The 13,391-nt window shown below is 47.5% G+C and overlaps 2 protein-coding genes across 11 annotated transcripts in view; both read left to right on the top strand.

Annotated features, from left to right (window-relative positions):
• Positions 1 to 13,391, top strand: part of NAV2 (neuron navigator 2) — a 771,667-nt gene that overhangs the window by 449,920 nt on the left and 308,356 nt on the right. The window lies entirely within an intron of this gene.
• LOC123465810 (tumor suppressor candidate 2-like) lies at positions 5,599 to 6,217 on the top strand. The gene has a single exon (XM_045165816.1). It carries the CDS (start codon positions 5,614 to 5,616, stop codon positions 6,091 to 6,093), a length of 480 nt encoding a protein of 159 aa, XP_045021751.1. The 5' UTR covers positions 5,599 to 5,613; the 3' UTR covers positions 6,094 to 6,217.

Genomic DNA, 13,391 nt, shown 5'->3' with positions numbered 1-13,391 from the left:
TGACACAGGTGATGGTTTTATAATGTCCCCACCCCAGCACCCTCCCCTTCACCCTGCTGCTCCTCTGTCCTCCCCACAGCCTGACCCAAGTTCCCCTCGGCCGGAATTGAGTGTGTTGTGCTCGCTGGCGGTTCTGTACAGACAGTGGCGCCGGGCCCACTTCGGATAAGCCCAGTGGGGTTTTGTGGGGGTCTTCTGGATGTTCCAGCACTTAGTGGATGGCCCACAGCCTCACAAAAGGAAAGAGAGCTCCGGCTTGCTGTCCCCTCCTAGACTCATCTTAGGGATCTTTGCTATTCTTAAATCCCTAGGGTTTGAGAAGCAAGAAACATCCCCGTTTCCTCCATCATATAAAGGTAAATCAGTTCTTCTCATTTCTAGGTAGATACCCTGTGACTGGCGTAGTAAATTCCTCTCCTGACCAAATGGTTTTACTCTGAAAATCCAGGCCCTGAGCTGATCTTAAGCTTGTTTGTTGTGGTCTTTAGTTGCTAAAGTGAAAGTTAATCGCTCAGTCGTGTCTGATTCTTTGCGACCCCATGGACTGTAGCCCACCAGGCTCCTCTGTCCTTGGAATTCTCCAGGCAAGCATACTGAAGTGATTTGCCGTGCCCTTCTCATGTCCAACTGTCTTGGGACACCATGGACTATAGTCTGCCAGGCTCCTCTTTCCATGAGATTTCCGAGGTAAGAATACTGGCGTGGATCGCCACTTCTTTCTCCAGGGGATCTTCCTGACCCAGGGATCAAACCCATGTCTCCTGCATCAGCAGGTGGATTTTTTTACTGACTGAGCTCTGAGGGAAGAAGCCCCAGGTTTAACTTTATGCAAGGCATTCTGCCCTTGACATGTCTAAATCCATAGTCTATCCATGGATGTTTCAAAATTCAGTTTTACCACTGAGCCATCAGGGAAGCCCGATCTTAACCTTAGCGTAGGTTTGTGTGTATGTACATGCACAGGTAGGTAAATATGTGTGTGTATTTTCTTTGGAACTTCTTTGTGCTTCCATTGTCCTGTGATTAAAACATAAGGCTGTGTGGAAGCAGAGTTGGAATCTCCAAACACGTGGGATCCCAGCCTGAACTCTAGCCTTGGGTCATTTCTGTAAGCTTGCAGCTGCAAAATATTCCCCCATTCTGGACAAAGCTTGAGGCCAGATGAACACTGGGATCTTACTTCAGGACCCAAAGTGTTCTTTAGTTAATGTCCAATATGTTTCTTCATGGAGTTCTTAGGTCTGAGAATTTCAGAAGCACAAGAGAGAACTTTATTTTTTCAGGGGGCGGCTTTGAGTTTTAACCCCTGAAGTAAGCTTCCAATTTATTTTTCCTTGTCCTATTGCAATCTCCCAGGTTGTTGACAGTTCGCCTTTGAAATGAGTCAGCTTTGATCGGGATACGGCAGCCAGATGGGTCATCTTTGCTGCCTGTCCAGCCAGTTTGGCAACAGCAGGGTCCCATCCAACGTGGAGGGTAGAGAAAGGCAGACACAAAGGCAGCTGTGATGAGGGACCCTGCCCTGACTCTGGTCAGCACACTGGTCCTCTGCTCCCTGTACCTGTTGGGTCTCCCAGCAAGCAGCTTTCCAGCCAGCCTCCCCTGCTGTGGGGAGAAGGCTTTTGCTCCCACCCTCCCCTTTTGCTGAGAATTTTGCTGAGTCTCCTCCAAGCATCCCACCAGATTGTTAAATGGTAAACAGGTTGTCTTCACCGCCTCCCACTTTCCTATTCCTCTTCCCCCTTTATGGCTTCCCTCTCCCCAGGTAGGGTGCCAACAGGGCTGCTCGGGGTCCTTGTCTTTCCCAGTAGAGAAAATTGGCTTCAGGCTCCACTCATGGCAGTATGACATCAGTAGCCCATATCATGGACCACTGGAAGGACGCGGCTGGGCTGGCGCCCTCTTTGGACATGACGACAGAGGGCAGCGAGTCTGTCCTAATTTGAATCCTGACCCCATTCCTTACTTAACTGTATGGCCTTGAGTAAGTTATGTCACCTCTTGAGTTTCAATTTCTTCAAAATGTAAAATGGACAGAATAATAGTCCCAAACTATTGCCACTGTGAGGATTTCAGCCTAAGTGCCTGTCCAGAGCATCTTATAGTGTTACGTCACACAGTAGGGCTGAGTAGATGAGAGTTAAGATAATTGTTTTTCTTTTAATAGTCATCGTCATCATTGTCCATCATCACCGTCTGTCTGGAGAACAGCCAAGTGGGAAAGGACTGCAGCTTTGTTCTACAGACTGTTTAGGGGAAGTTGAAAGACTTTCATTATATGTAGACTCACGGAAGACTTATTATGCCACCTTCTTTCCTTGAAGGGCTGGAAGGATTCATCCCTGGGCTTCTACCCCAGCAAGCAAAACCAAAATTTAACAAAAGGAAGAGCTCTCTAAGGCAGTGTCAGATAGCCTCCTTAGGAGTTGAGAGTTTAGAGAAACTTGGCAGTGGATTTTTGTATCAAGGCAGAGGGAGATCAGGCAAGAGGGCTTCCAACGCTACGACTGTCTGACTCTACTTCCAATTCCGGGAGGTCGTGTGCTATTTGTGTTTTGAGGAAGGCCACCTAGCACAGAAGATGTCACCCTTTTACAGCGACTTTATGGCATTGCTGAGGCCTCCCCTGACCCCTGTGATCTGTAGACTGATTTCTTATTATTATATCTTTTAAACTAAGGGTATGTCCATGCTTTAATTTTGGCTTGGATGAATGATTTATTCAGGATACTTAACAAAGCAGTTAGGCCTCATTGTGCCCGCCTAGTGTGTGTTCATCCTGGGAAATGCTTTTGTGGGGACAAGAGAGGGTCGGTGGGGATGGGCAGTTTGCAGGACTTTTGCTCTCCCACACTAATAAGCCTGCTGGGAAAGCCTGGGTTGCTCAAATGTAGTACATGTCTTCATCTGATAGAAGCTAGTAAGCCTGACTGGAGAGCACAGAGGTGAGCAGGCCTGTCCTCTGTTGGTTCTAAACAGTCATTTTGATCGCAGCGAATGGCATCCTTTCCATTTCTCTCCAGGTTTGTCGTGTCCTTGTGCAAAGACAGTTGTGCATTCCAGACTGGGGTTTATTTTAACCAGCAATACAGATGTTTCTGCTCTGGTGCATGATTTCATTAAAGCTCAGCCAGCGGTTTACTGTGGCAGGAGACTGCCAAGGTTAATATTTCTGCAGTACATTCCCTTCTGTTGGTTCTTGGCACCAGCCAGCTTCCAGGTGGGCATCTATCAGAGCTCTGCAGTGGAATCACGAGTGTATCTATTGCACTCGGATGGAGCCTCTGACCACACAGAGTGCCTTAAGTAGGGGGCGCCCTGTCCCAAGTAGGGGCCCGTGTCCTCTGGTGAGTATCAGCTCACTCTTTCATGCCCCTCCCTAGTTGTAGAGGTTGCCACAGCGGCTCAGTTTGGGATGGGGGCAGAGGACAAGGGAGCACTTGGCAGTGAGAAAGAGTGGAAGCATAGCTTCCCGATGAGGACAGATGTGGATTCAAACCCTGCGCAGCTCAGGTGACTCTCTTACCTCTTAGCGTCTGTGTCCTTCTCTGTACCAGGGGTAGTAATCCCTGCCTCAGAAGATTCAGTGAGGACTCAGAGGTGCTGCCTATAATTAATTGGGAGGAAGCAGAGTGCCCTGGCTTCCCAGATGGCTCGCTGTAAAGAACCCGCCTGCCAATGCAGGAGACTCAAGAGATGCAGGTTCAATCCCTGGGTTGGGAAGATCCCCTGGAGGAGGAAATGGCAGTCCACTCCAGTATTCCGTGCCAGGAAGATCCCATGGACCCAGGAACCTGGTGGACTCCAGTCCATGGAGTCACAAAAAGTCAGACCCAACTGAGCGCACACACAGAGCGCCCTGGCTCGGGAAAGTGCCTGATGTGAGTGAGAGCTGCCCAGTGACTACTTGGGAACACCCTAGTGGCGGAGGCCCACAGGCCCAGGAAGCCCAGAGTGCTTCTCCTGGCTTTGGCAGTGGAGAAACTGTGTACAGCAGAACCGGTTCTTCTGCCTGCAAGCACCCAGGAGCCACGTTAAAAATAATAGCAGCCCGACTGGTTTGGCATGTGCTTCCTCTGCCTCTCCCCATCTGTGGCTGGTGGAATTGGGAAATGATCAAACAAGCATGGGTCTCGTCTAGGAACATTTGGCAAAGGTCAGAACAACTTGGAGGAGGGGAGGGTGGGATGAAGTGTGAGACAAGGGTGAGATGTTTTAATGTCATCTGTGGCCAAGTGCTTAATGACTTTCACTGCTGATGTTCTTAGTTCAGGTCTGCTGGTCGGGTCTGAGGGGAGGAGTCAGACATGCACTTCAGGGTGATGTGGGTGGGTGGATTTCTTCACCTCTCTGCTGCTTTGTAGGGTTATCTGGTGGAAAGTTTGTAATGGTCATCCTAGCTTTGTAAGACTCTAGTGAAGAAGGGATTGTCGAAAAAACACTTATTTTCAATTATGGTTTCAGCCAACTTATGTCTAATTGTCTAGGATTCTTTTTTTAATCAGTGCTGTGCAAACCATCTCTCTCACACCCCAGTGCAGTGGCCATTGAGATTCCTAAGCCTGAGTCTTGCAAGATATCCAGGTGCTTTGTGAGTCATCAAGAAATGACAGTCTTGTTTATTCCATTTGAAATGCAAGGTAGATTTTATGCCCATCTTGAGGTAATCAATTGATGCTCTTGGGGCTTCCCTGGTGGCTCAGAGGTTAAAGCATCTGCCTGCAATGCGGGATACCTGGGTTTGATCCCTGGGTCGGGAAGATCCCCTGGAGAAGGAAATGGCAACCCACTCCAGTATTCTTGCCTGGAGAATCCTATGGGCGGAGGAGCCTGGTGGGCTACAGTCCATGGGGTCGCAAAGAGTTGGACACGACTGAGCGAGTTCACTTTCACTTCACTTTGAACTATGGTGTTGGAGAAGACTCTTGAGAGTCCCTTGGACTGCAAGGAGATCCAACCAGTCCATGCTAAAGGAAATCAGTCCTGAATATTGGAAGGACTGATGATGAAGCTGAAACTCCAATACTTTGGCCACCTGATGTGAAGAACTGACTCATTGGAAAAGACCCTGATGCTGGGAAAGATTGAGGGTGGAAAGAGGAGGGGACAACAGAGGATGAGATAGTTGGATGGCATCACTGACTCAATGGACGTGAGTTTGAGTAAACTCCCGGAGTTGGTGACAGACAGGGAGGCCTGGAGTGCTGCAGTTCATGGGGTTGCAAAGAGTCGAATATGACTGAGCAACTGAACTGAACTGAGGTAGTCAGTTACCAGTGATCAAATCTGTGAACAGTATTCAGGGAGGGAAGCACTTCCTTAATCAGAATATTGTGATAATCAGCACATTCCATTTCTTGGCAAACGACTGAATGACAAATGACATTGTGGACAAATGGCCATCATGTTCCCTGCTGTTCTAAGTCATGTTCCTGTTCATGTTCTTCATCCATCAGTTCCATTCTTCCTTCTGTCCTTTCATCCATCCACTCATCTATCCAACAAAAACTTACTGGCACTCAACTTGCAAAGAAATATGGAGATAAAGATCATAACTCCTGCCCTCAGAGACCTTCAAATGTAAAGTAGGAGTCAAGACCCTTAAGAACCTAGATGGAGGGAGACGGCGGAGCCTGCGGAAGGCGGCGGCAGCGGCTGCGGCGGCATCTGCGAGCCAAGGCCCAGGCAGGGTATGGTGGCGCCGACGGCCTTGTAAGAGCGAAGTTACCGCTGGGCCCGCCATGTGCCGGCGGCCCTGACATGGGCGCCAGCGGCTCCAAAGCTCGGGGCCTGTGGCCCTTCACCTCGGCGGCGGGGGGCGGCGGCCCAGAGGCGGCGGTCGCTGAGCAAGCTTTGGTGCGACCGCGAGGCCGAGTCGTGCCTCCCTTCGTATTCACGCGCCGCGGCTCCATGTTCTATGACGAGGATGGGGATCTGGCTCACGAATTCTATGAGGAGACAATCGTCACCAAGAACGGGCAGAAGCGGGCCAAGCTGAGGCGGGTGCATAAGAACCTGATTCCTCAGGGCACCGTGAAGTTGGATCCCCCCCGCATCCACGTGGATTTCCCTGTGATCCTCTATGAGGTGTGAGCCTGGGGGGTGGCAGGCATAAACACCCCCTGCCCCAGCAAGACACCCCCAGGCTCAAGGTGTGGCTTCTATTGAGGAACCTAGGCTGGGGCCACAACCGTGAATAAACTCCACTGGCCTGGAACTTTCAGCTGTGAGCAGGGCAGTCCTACAGTGCTGGTTGGGTGTTTGTTTGTATGTGGACCAGAGATGGCTGGAAGCTGGTGAGGGCTGATGGCGGAGTTACCAGTCCACCTTTCCCAGCAATCCCTACAAGGAGCATGGCAGGGCACATGCTGGTCAGGAATGCCTGGTTCCTGTGCCCTTGCCTGGCCTGCATTCTTCCAAGCTTGCCTAGGGCCCAGCCCTGCTAGAGGCTACAGCACTTTACAAGCAAGGTCTGCCTTTTTCCAGCCCCAGGGCAATGGGAGCTCTACAAAAGTGGGAACTTCCTTTCCCTCACTTCCTTTACCCTCTCGTTGTTGGAGCATTTCAGCCGTTTGCTACCTCGATTCCTCCTATGTTGGACAGAGGCTGGGGGCAGAACAAGCCTGATTTTTCCTGCCTACCTGCCCGTTTGTTCCCAGCCCCAGATGGATGGACACTTTGCTGGCTGTTAATAGGAGTAGGGACTGGTGTGGGAGGTTTCTCCCTCTACCCAGGGCTGGCCCGATCCCTCCCCACTGCAACTAGTTGTTTCTCCCCCTCCCCCCCACTCCAAGTTGAGAAGGTGTGGGATGGGGATCAGGAAGGGCTCTGGATGCCTGTGCCCCATCCCACTTACTGTATCTAATCCCCCTTGCCCTTACACATCCACCACCCTGTGGTAAGGCACAGCACCCTAGGGCTAGTGCCAGTAGCTCTGAGGAGCCCACCACACCTTTTCCCTACAGTATACCCCTCCCTTCAGTATCAGTCAAGAGAAAAGTACTGGAGCCCCTGGATAGGGGCAGAAAGGAGAAAACAACCATAATAGGAATACTTAAAATGTGAAAGCTTGTAAATAGTCTAGTCTGTGATGTTATTGGGGCAGAGTCTGATTTCTACATAGAAATTATTTTTTTTTTTTAATTCCTTACTGTGCAAACTCTGTGCTTTAAGCGTGTGAGAAATGGCTTGGGGAGGGTAGTCCTCAATCTAGGAAGGCTGTTGTGTTATTTGTTCAATAAAATTATTTGTAGACCCTGCAAAAAAAAAAAAAAAAAAAAAGAACCTAGATGGAAAGCCTAAGGAAAACTTTTAGGGGGAAGAGTGGTATTTGAACCCACTGGTCTTTGAGAAATGCACGGGATTCCAATGTGTGAAGCTTGTGCATTCCTGCTGCAGGATCAAGGACCCAGAGGCTGGAAAGAGGTGGTTCTCTATAAGAAATCGCCAGTGGTGGCACTGGACTAAATTCAAGGGGAGACTGGAAAATCAGAAGCAGAGGCTTAAGTAACAGTTCTTGAAAGTCAAATTTAGACTTTGAGAGTTGACTCTGTAGGCACTAGAGAGGGCTTTCAATGGCAGGTGTGGCCAAGGGCAGACTTTCTGGCCCTCCTTGAACATGCTGATAGATTTTGAGAGGGCTTCCACTTTTTAACAGTTAGGTGTTGGCCAAGAGATTGGGGGGCAAGTCTCGCGAAGGGTCGTGGCTGACTTAGCAGCTCCAGGCTTACGTAGCATCACCCACGATTCCTCCTCTCATGGCTGCTGCTTTCTTTCCAAACCTCTCCTTCCTTTTCAGTTTTTCTCACTCATGGATAATTTCCCACTGTGTTCAGACACTCCTGTAAGACCTGCTCTCCAGCCTCACCTCTCAGTCCTCTAGGAATTTGGGAGTTCAGAGAAGAGGTTTCAGCCTCCATGACCTCTTCTATCTTTGGAATCTGTCCCTTGGCTATAAATAAGGCTGTTGCTTAGTGCCAGTATTGATGGTATTTGCAGCTGTCCTCTGGGAGATGGACTCAGACGAATAACCCATTTTCAAGAGGACATGGCCATTAGGTGACAGCTATTTATGGTTCTTATTGACTAGACCCAAACCTGAACTGTCGCTGACATTAAAATTTCATGTGCCAGGAGCCGCCTTTCCTTATCTGGTTGTCTCTATCCATTTATTTGAAACATCTAACTGTGTTTAGCTAGGTTCTTCAGAAAAAGGAGCTGCGGAATGTTGAGGGAGTTCTGTGTTCTGGTGGTTGTGACTTTCCCCAGGGGACCTCTCATTCCCTCAGCAGCGCTCTAAACTGGGGTATTCGCACCTCCATTTCACAGAAGAGAATGCTGAGTGTCTCAAGGTAAATTGCTTGCCCAGAGCCACCAGGTCAGTCGGTAAGCGACAGAGCCAGGATTCAAACCGACTTCTGCCTGGCTTCAAAGCCTGGATAATTTCCATGAAGCCATGCGTGTCTGATTTCTGAACCGGGAGTGTCACCCCGGAGGGTTTTATTTATTTATTTTGTCCCCTGATAGTTCAGTCGCTTGGAGTTAAGTACTTGATTGAACATGCGATTTTTAAAAGCGCGTTCATGCTGAATTTGCCTGGGTAGTCACAGCGTTCCATCTTCATGGAGTTTCTTTCCCACACCCTTAGATGAAAATAAACAAGGCCCTCAAATGTCAGGCGAGATTCCTTCTGGCTTTATAACCTAGTGTGTTCTGTAGATGGCTGAATTCTCCAGTGAACTTCTCATTGGAAAATATTCCTTTCCTGAATTCTGTTTCTCCATCAAAGGGATATTATATGGTTTGTGATAACTCTTTCTTCGTGGCCATGACATTGAAGTGCTGAGGAGGAAATGGTCCTGCACCAGTCACCTCTGGTGTCATCAGATCTCTTTCATCCCAAGCATCTGTACATCTTCACCCTAAACATTGAAACATGATCAGGCCTGGGACCAGGGGAAAAGAACATCTTGATTGCTATAACATATTAATGGCGACTCTTAGAAGGAGGAAGGTGTAGTGGTTAAGTACCTGGTCTTTGAAAGTGGAAGACCTGAGTCAAGTTTCAGCCTTGCTTCTTGTTAACTGCTGGACCTTAAGCAAATAACATCTCTGTATCTCCGTTCTCTGATCTTTAAAGTGAAGATTCATTTCTGGGGACGGGGTGGAGAATTGATTATAATATTTTCATATCTTTTCTTTTTTCTGGGAACAGTGAATTCTATTTATATCGTTTGGAGTAAACTTAATTAGCAGAGGGCATTCTGTCCTTGAAAAAGCCATTCTGGTTATCAAAGTGCAATTGTTTATCTGTGGAGTTAGAAGTTAGGATGGCTCAGCAGGTAAAAAAATCTGCCTGCAGTACAGGAGATACAGGAGACTTGGGTTCAATCCCTAGGTCGGGAAGATCCCCTGGAAGAGGAAATGGCAACCCAATCCAGTATTGTTGCCTCAAAAATCCCATGGACCGAGGAGCCTGGCAGGCTGCAGTCCATGGGATAACAAAGAGTTGGACACAACTGAGCAATCAAGCACACAGAAGTTAGGGTAAGGGGTGAGGGAGGTTAGTAACAGAGGGGCAAGGAAGGAGCTTCAGGGACCCATCATCTGTTGTGATTCTTATTCTGGGGATAGCCCTAAAGCATGTTCATCTTGTAAAAATGTGTTCCAGAGCTTAAAACTTGCTTTGATTGCTTTTCTGCATATGTTATATATGACAATATATTTTTAAAAATAGAAGTCAGTAACCCCAGGCTCCCAGTCCTTCCCTCCCCTGCCTCCCTCATATTGGTTTTGTATGCCACCACTTGCTAACATTTTGAGATGAGAAAAAGCAGTGTTAGAAACCTTCTTTTGCGGGACATACTTAATGACCATGTTGCCCTTCTCGCTGAATAATGCAGATTTTCTAAATATTAAGAAGTAACTTGGGTGTTGATGAAATGCTCTTCTTTCTTCCTTTCAGAGGCAATCTGTATGTAAAGCATGATCTGATAGTTCTCAGTCCTGCCAGGGCATCAGAATTCTCTAGAGAACTTTGAAAAGAAAGGCAGGTGTTTGGGTCATTCAAACCTACTGAATCACTCCTTGGAGGTGGGACATGGGCATCTGGGTTTTTTTAAAAACTCCCCAGGGGACTCTGCACTGCTCATGTAACCAGCATATTGGATAAATATCATGCATGGATTGTGGACAAAGCCTGTGAGTTTTCTTTTTTTTCCTGCCATGGGATGAAAGCTGTCATAGCCCGTGACCATTCTGTTTGTTTTTACAGACAGTCCTGTGGTCAACTAATTTGCAAAGATGGTCTCAGATGAGAAATTAGAATACCCCGTCTAATATTTTTTAATGTATTTATTTTTAACTGGAGGATAATTAATTTACACTATTGTGTTGGTTTCTGCCATACATCAACATGAATCAGCCATAGTTATACATATGTCCCCTCCCTCTTGAACCTCCCTCCCACCCCATCCCACCCCTCTAGGTTGTCAGAGAGCACTGGGTTTGAGCTCCCTGCATCACACAGCAAATTCCCACTGGCTATCTATTTTCCATATGGTAACGTGTATGTTTTGATGCTACTCTCTCGATTCATCCCACCCTCTTCTTTCCCTACTGTGCCCGCAAGTCTGTGCTCTGTGTCTGCGTCTCCATTGCTACCCAGCAGATAGGTTCATCACTACCATCTTTCTAGATTCCATATATATGCATTGCTGCTGCTGCTGCTGCTAAGTCGCTTCAGTCGTGTCCGATTCTATGAGACCCCATAGACAGCAGCCCACCAGGCTCCCCTGTCCCTGGGATTCTGCAGGCAAGAGTACTGGAGTGGGGTGCCATTTGTTTTTCCCTTTCTGACTTACTTCATGCTGAGCAGTAGGCTCTAGGTTCATTCACCTCATGGGAACTGACTCAAATGTGTTCCTTTTTTATGGCTGGGTAATATTCCATTGTATATACGTACCAAACTTCTTTATCCCAATATTAATCAAAGCCTGAACATGAATCCAGGCCCCTGCAGAGAAAGAGTGAAAGTGGTCCACCCTCCTCCACCCCCCAGGAGGGAGGCAGAGAAGAAAGGTCCTTACTCCATGGGTCCTTTGGTCCTTTCTGAGCTCACTGCCTGCTCTTAAAGCTGTGTCTGTCTTTTGTGGAGCACTTCAAGGGCCATTTTGTAGGACCCCAGATGAACCCTGGTGTGTGCTTCCTCCAAGAAAACACCAAATCTCTTGTCCCAGCAGTAGGCGAAAGTGAAAAGTGTTAATTGCTCAGTCATGTTCTACACTTTGCAACCCCATGAACCCTCTGTGGAATTCTCCAGGCAAGACTGCTAGAGTGGGTAGCCATTCCCTTCTCCAGGGGATCTTCCTGACCCAGGCACTGAACCAAGGTCTCCTGCATTCCAGGCAGATCCTTTTCCATCTGAGCTACCAGGGAAGCTCCTAGCAGTGGGGGCTGCAGGCTAATATCAGCCTGTAATCATCTCCTGACTCCGTCACTGAAAGCGTCAGGCATACCCTCACTCCCTCTGGATTCTGAGGGCAAGAGCTGGATCTCAGACCACAACATCCCGAACTGCAGGCACGTTCATCTTGGGCTCCCCAGGAACCCCACTGAAGCAGCCCCGACCCAGATTTGAGTAGTGGGTACAGCATGTGCTTATAACACAGAGTTCTGAAGTTGTAGCCTCCTTCTCCAGATCCCTTTTGTCTGCTTTTTAATCTTTTTATATTCTCTATCTGATGGATCAGGGAAAGTCTTGCAGCTGGCTCTCCAGGATTTCTTTGAAATCCTGCATTTTGCACATTTGTCCCAGGCTTGCTTTGGGGCCTCTGGCTTAGAGGCAGACCACTTTGTCATGCTGAAGTGAAGTAAAGTCGCTCAGTCGTGTCCGACTCTTTGCGCCCCCATGGATTGCAGCCTACCAGGCTCCTCCATCCATGGACTTTTCCAGGTAAGAGTACCGGAGTGTGTTGCCATTTCCTTCTCCAGAGGATCTTCCAAACCCAGGGATCAAACCCAGGTCACCCAAATTGTAGGCAGATGCTTTACCATCTGAGCCACCAGGGAAGTCCCTTGTCATGCTGAGCAACCTGCATACTAGCCTGTGGAATGGGCTGTCAGATCTCACAGGCTCTGTTTTTGAGACCTGAGTAAGTGTGTTAATCTCTCCGAACCGCAGGTGCCTCATGAGTTACTAACTCAGATTGTGATGATTAAATGACAAATACCTGTCAAGGTCTTAGTGCCTGACATATAGGAAGTGCTCCCTGGTACCCGTTATCCAGTTTAGTGCAGCTGAAACTCTGTCCGTCGTGGCTGCCCTGTTTAAAGCTTCATTTGCTGATGGGCAGCCAGCCGGAGGGGGCTCCGTCACTGCTGCTTCTTGGAGAAACACTTCTCTGGCTCAGCCAATTCCTTGTCTAGAAGCTTCCAGGGACGGTCCCATTAAGAAATGCTCACAAAAGCAGGGTCACCAGAGCTAACAGAATTAAGCAAGTTATGAGGCAGTAGAAAATGCAGTTAGATTTGCATCTGTGAAGCAGATGGCCAGCACAACATGATTGAATTAGTTGTATTATGTTGGCGGAAATTAATTTGTCACTTTATTTTTTTTTCTTTTGTTTTTTTAAAAAAGAGAGAGATGTGATTTTGTTATCTCTGGCAGAAGTGATCTGTAGAAAGAGTGTATCCTTTAATGGAAAACATGGGTTATGCAGTAGGGCCTTGAAAAACCCTTGTCTTTTAATTGTCTGTTAGTTGGTACAATTATGTAGAATGTAGCCCAGAAAAACAGAAATGCTGCCACCTACTGCTGGTGAAAGCTGGCTTGTGTTTCCAATCATAGGAAGGATGGTTTCTTCCCCTCTTAAAAATCTCAAATCATGGGGCCACTGTGAATTAAATGCACTTCAGAGACGTTTTTTACTTACTGAAGATCTTAGGATATGGTGTATTCTAATTACGTTGTTTATTACAACGTCTCACATCATATTTTGATCTGGTAAACTTGAGAGAACCTCAGGCATTTTGATTCCTCCTTTTAAAGGTGAGGAAGAATCAAATGCAGAATCTTTTTTTAAGAACAAATGCGATCTTTTGAGTTGGGGCCCAGGGTTGTTAACTGGGAGATTCCCAACACATTCTTTGGGCACAAATAGTTCTTTCATAGCCCTTTTGAAAGGATCAAAGAAAAACCTGGAGTTTTGAATGGCCCCCTTTTTTTGTTAAGTCCTTTTATCCTTAACAGTTACTAATGAGCATTCTAGGAAATTCACCCTTGCAGGAAGTTTCTTGTATATAATAAGGAGAGTATAGACTTTATATACATGGCATATGTGTATAGTGTGTGAGTGTGTATAAATTATGTTTCTGAAATTTTGTGATCCTAA

Source organism: Bubalus bubalis, chromosome 5, assembly GCF_019923935.1.
Source record: "Bubalus bubalis isolate 160015118507 breed Murrah chromosome 5, NDDB_SH_1, whole genome shotgun sequence".
Taxonomy (NCBI): Eukaryota; Metazoa; Chordata; class Mammalia; order Artiodactyla; family Bovidae; genus Bubalus; species Bubalus bubalis.
This window is presented reverse-complemented; position numbering and strand designations above follow the sequence as displayed.

Excerpts from the sequence above, each read along its gene's own strand:
- LOC123465810 (XM_045165816.1), top strand. The coding sequence starts at position 5,614 with ATGGAGGGAGACGGCGGAGCCTGCGGAAGGCGGCGGCAGCGGCTGCGG.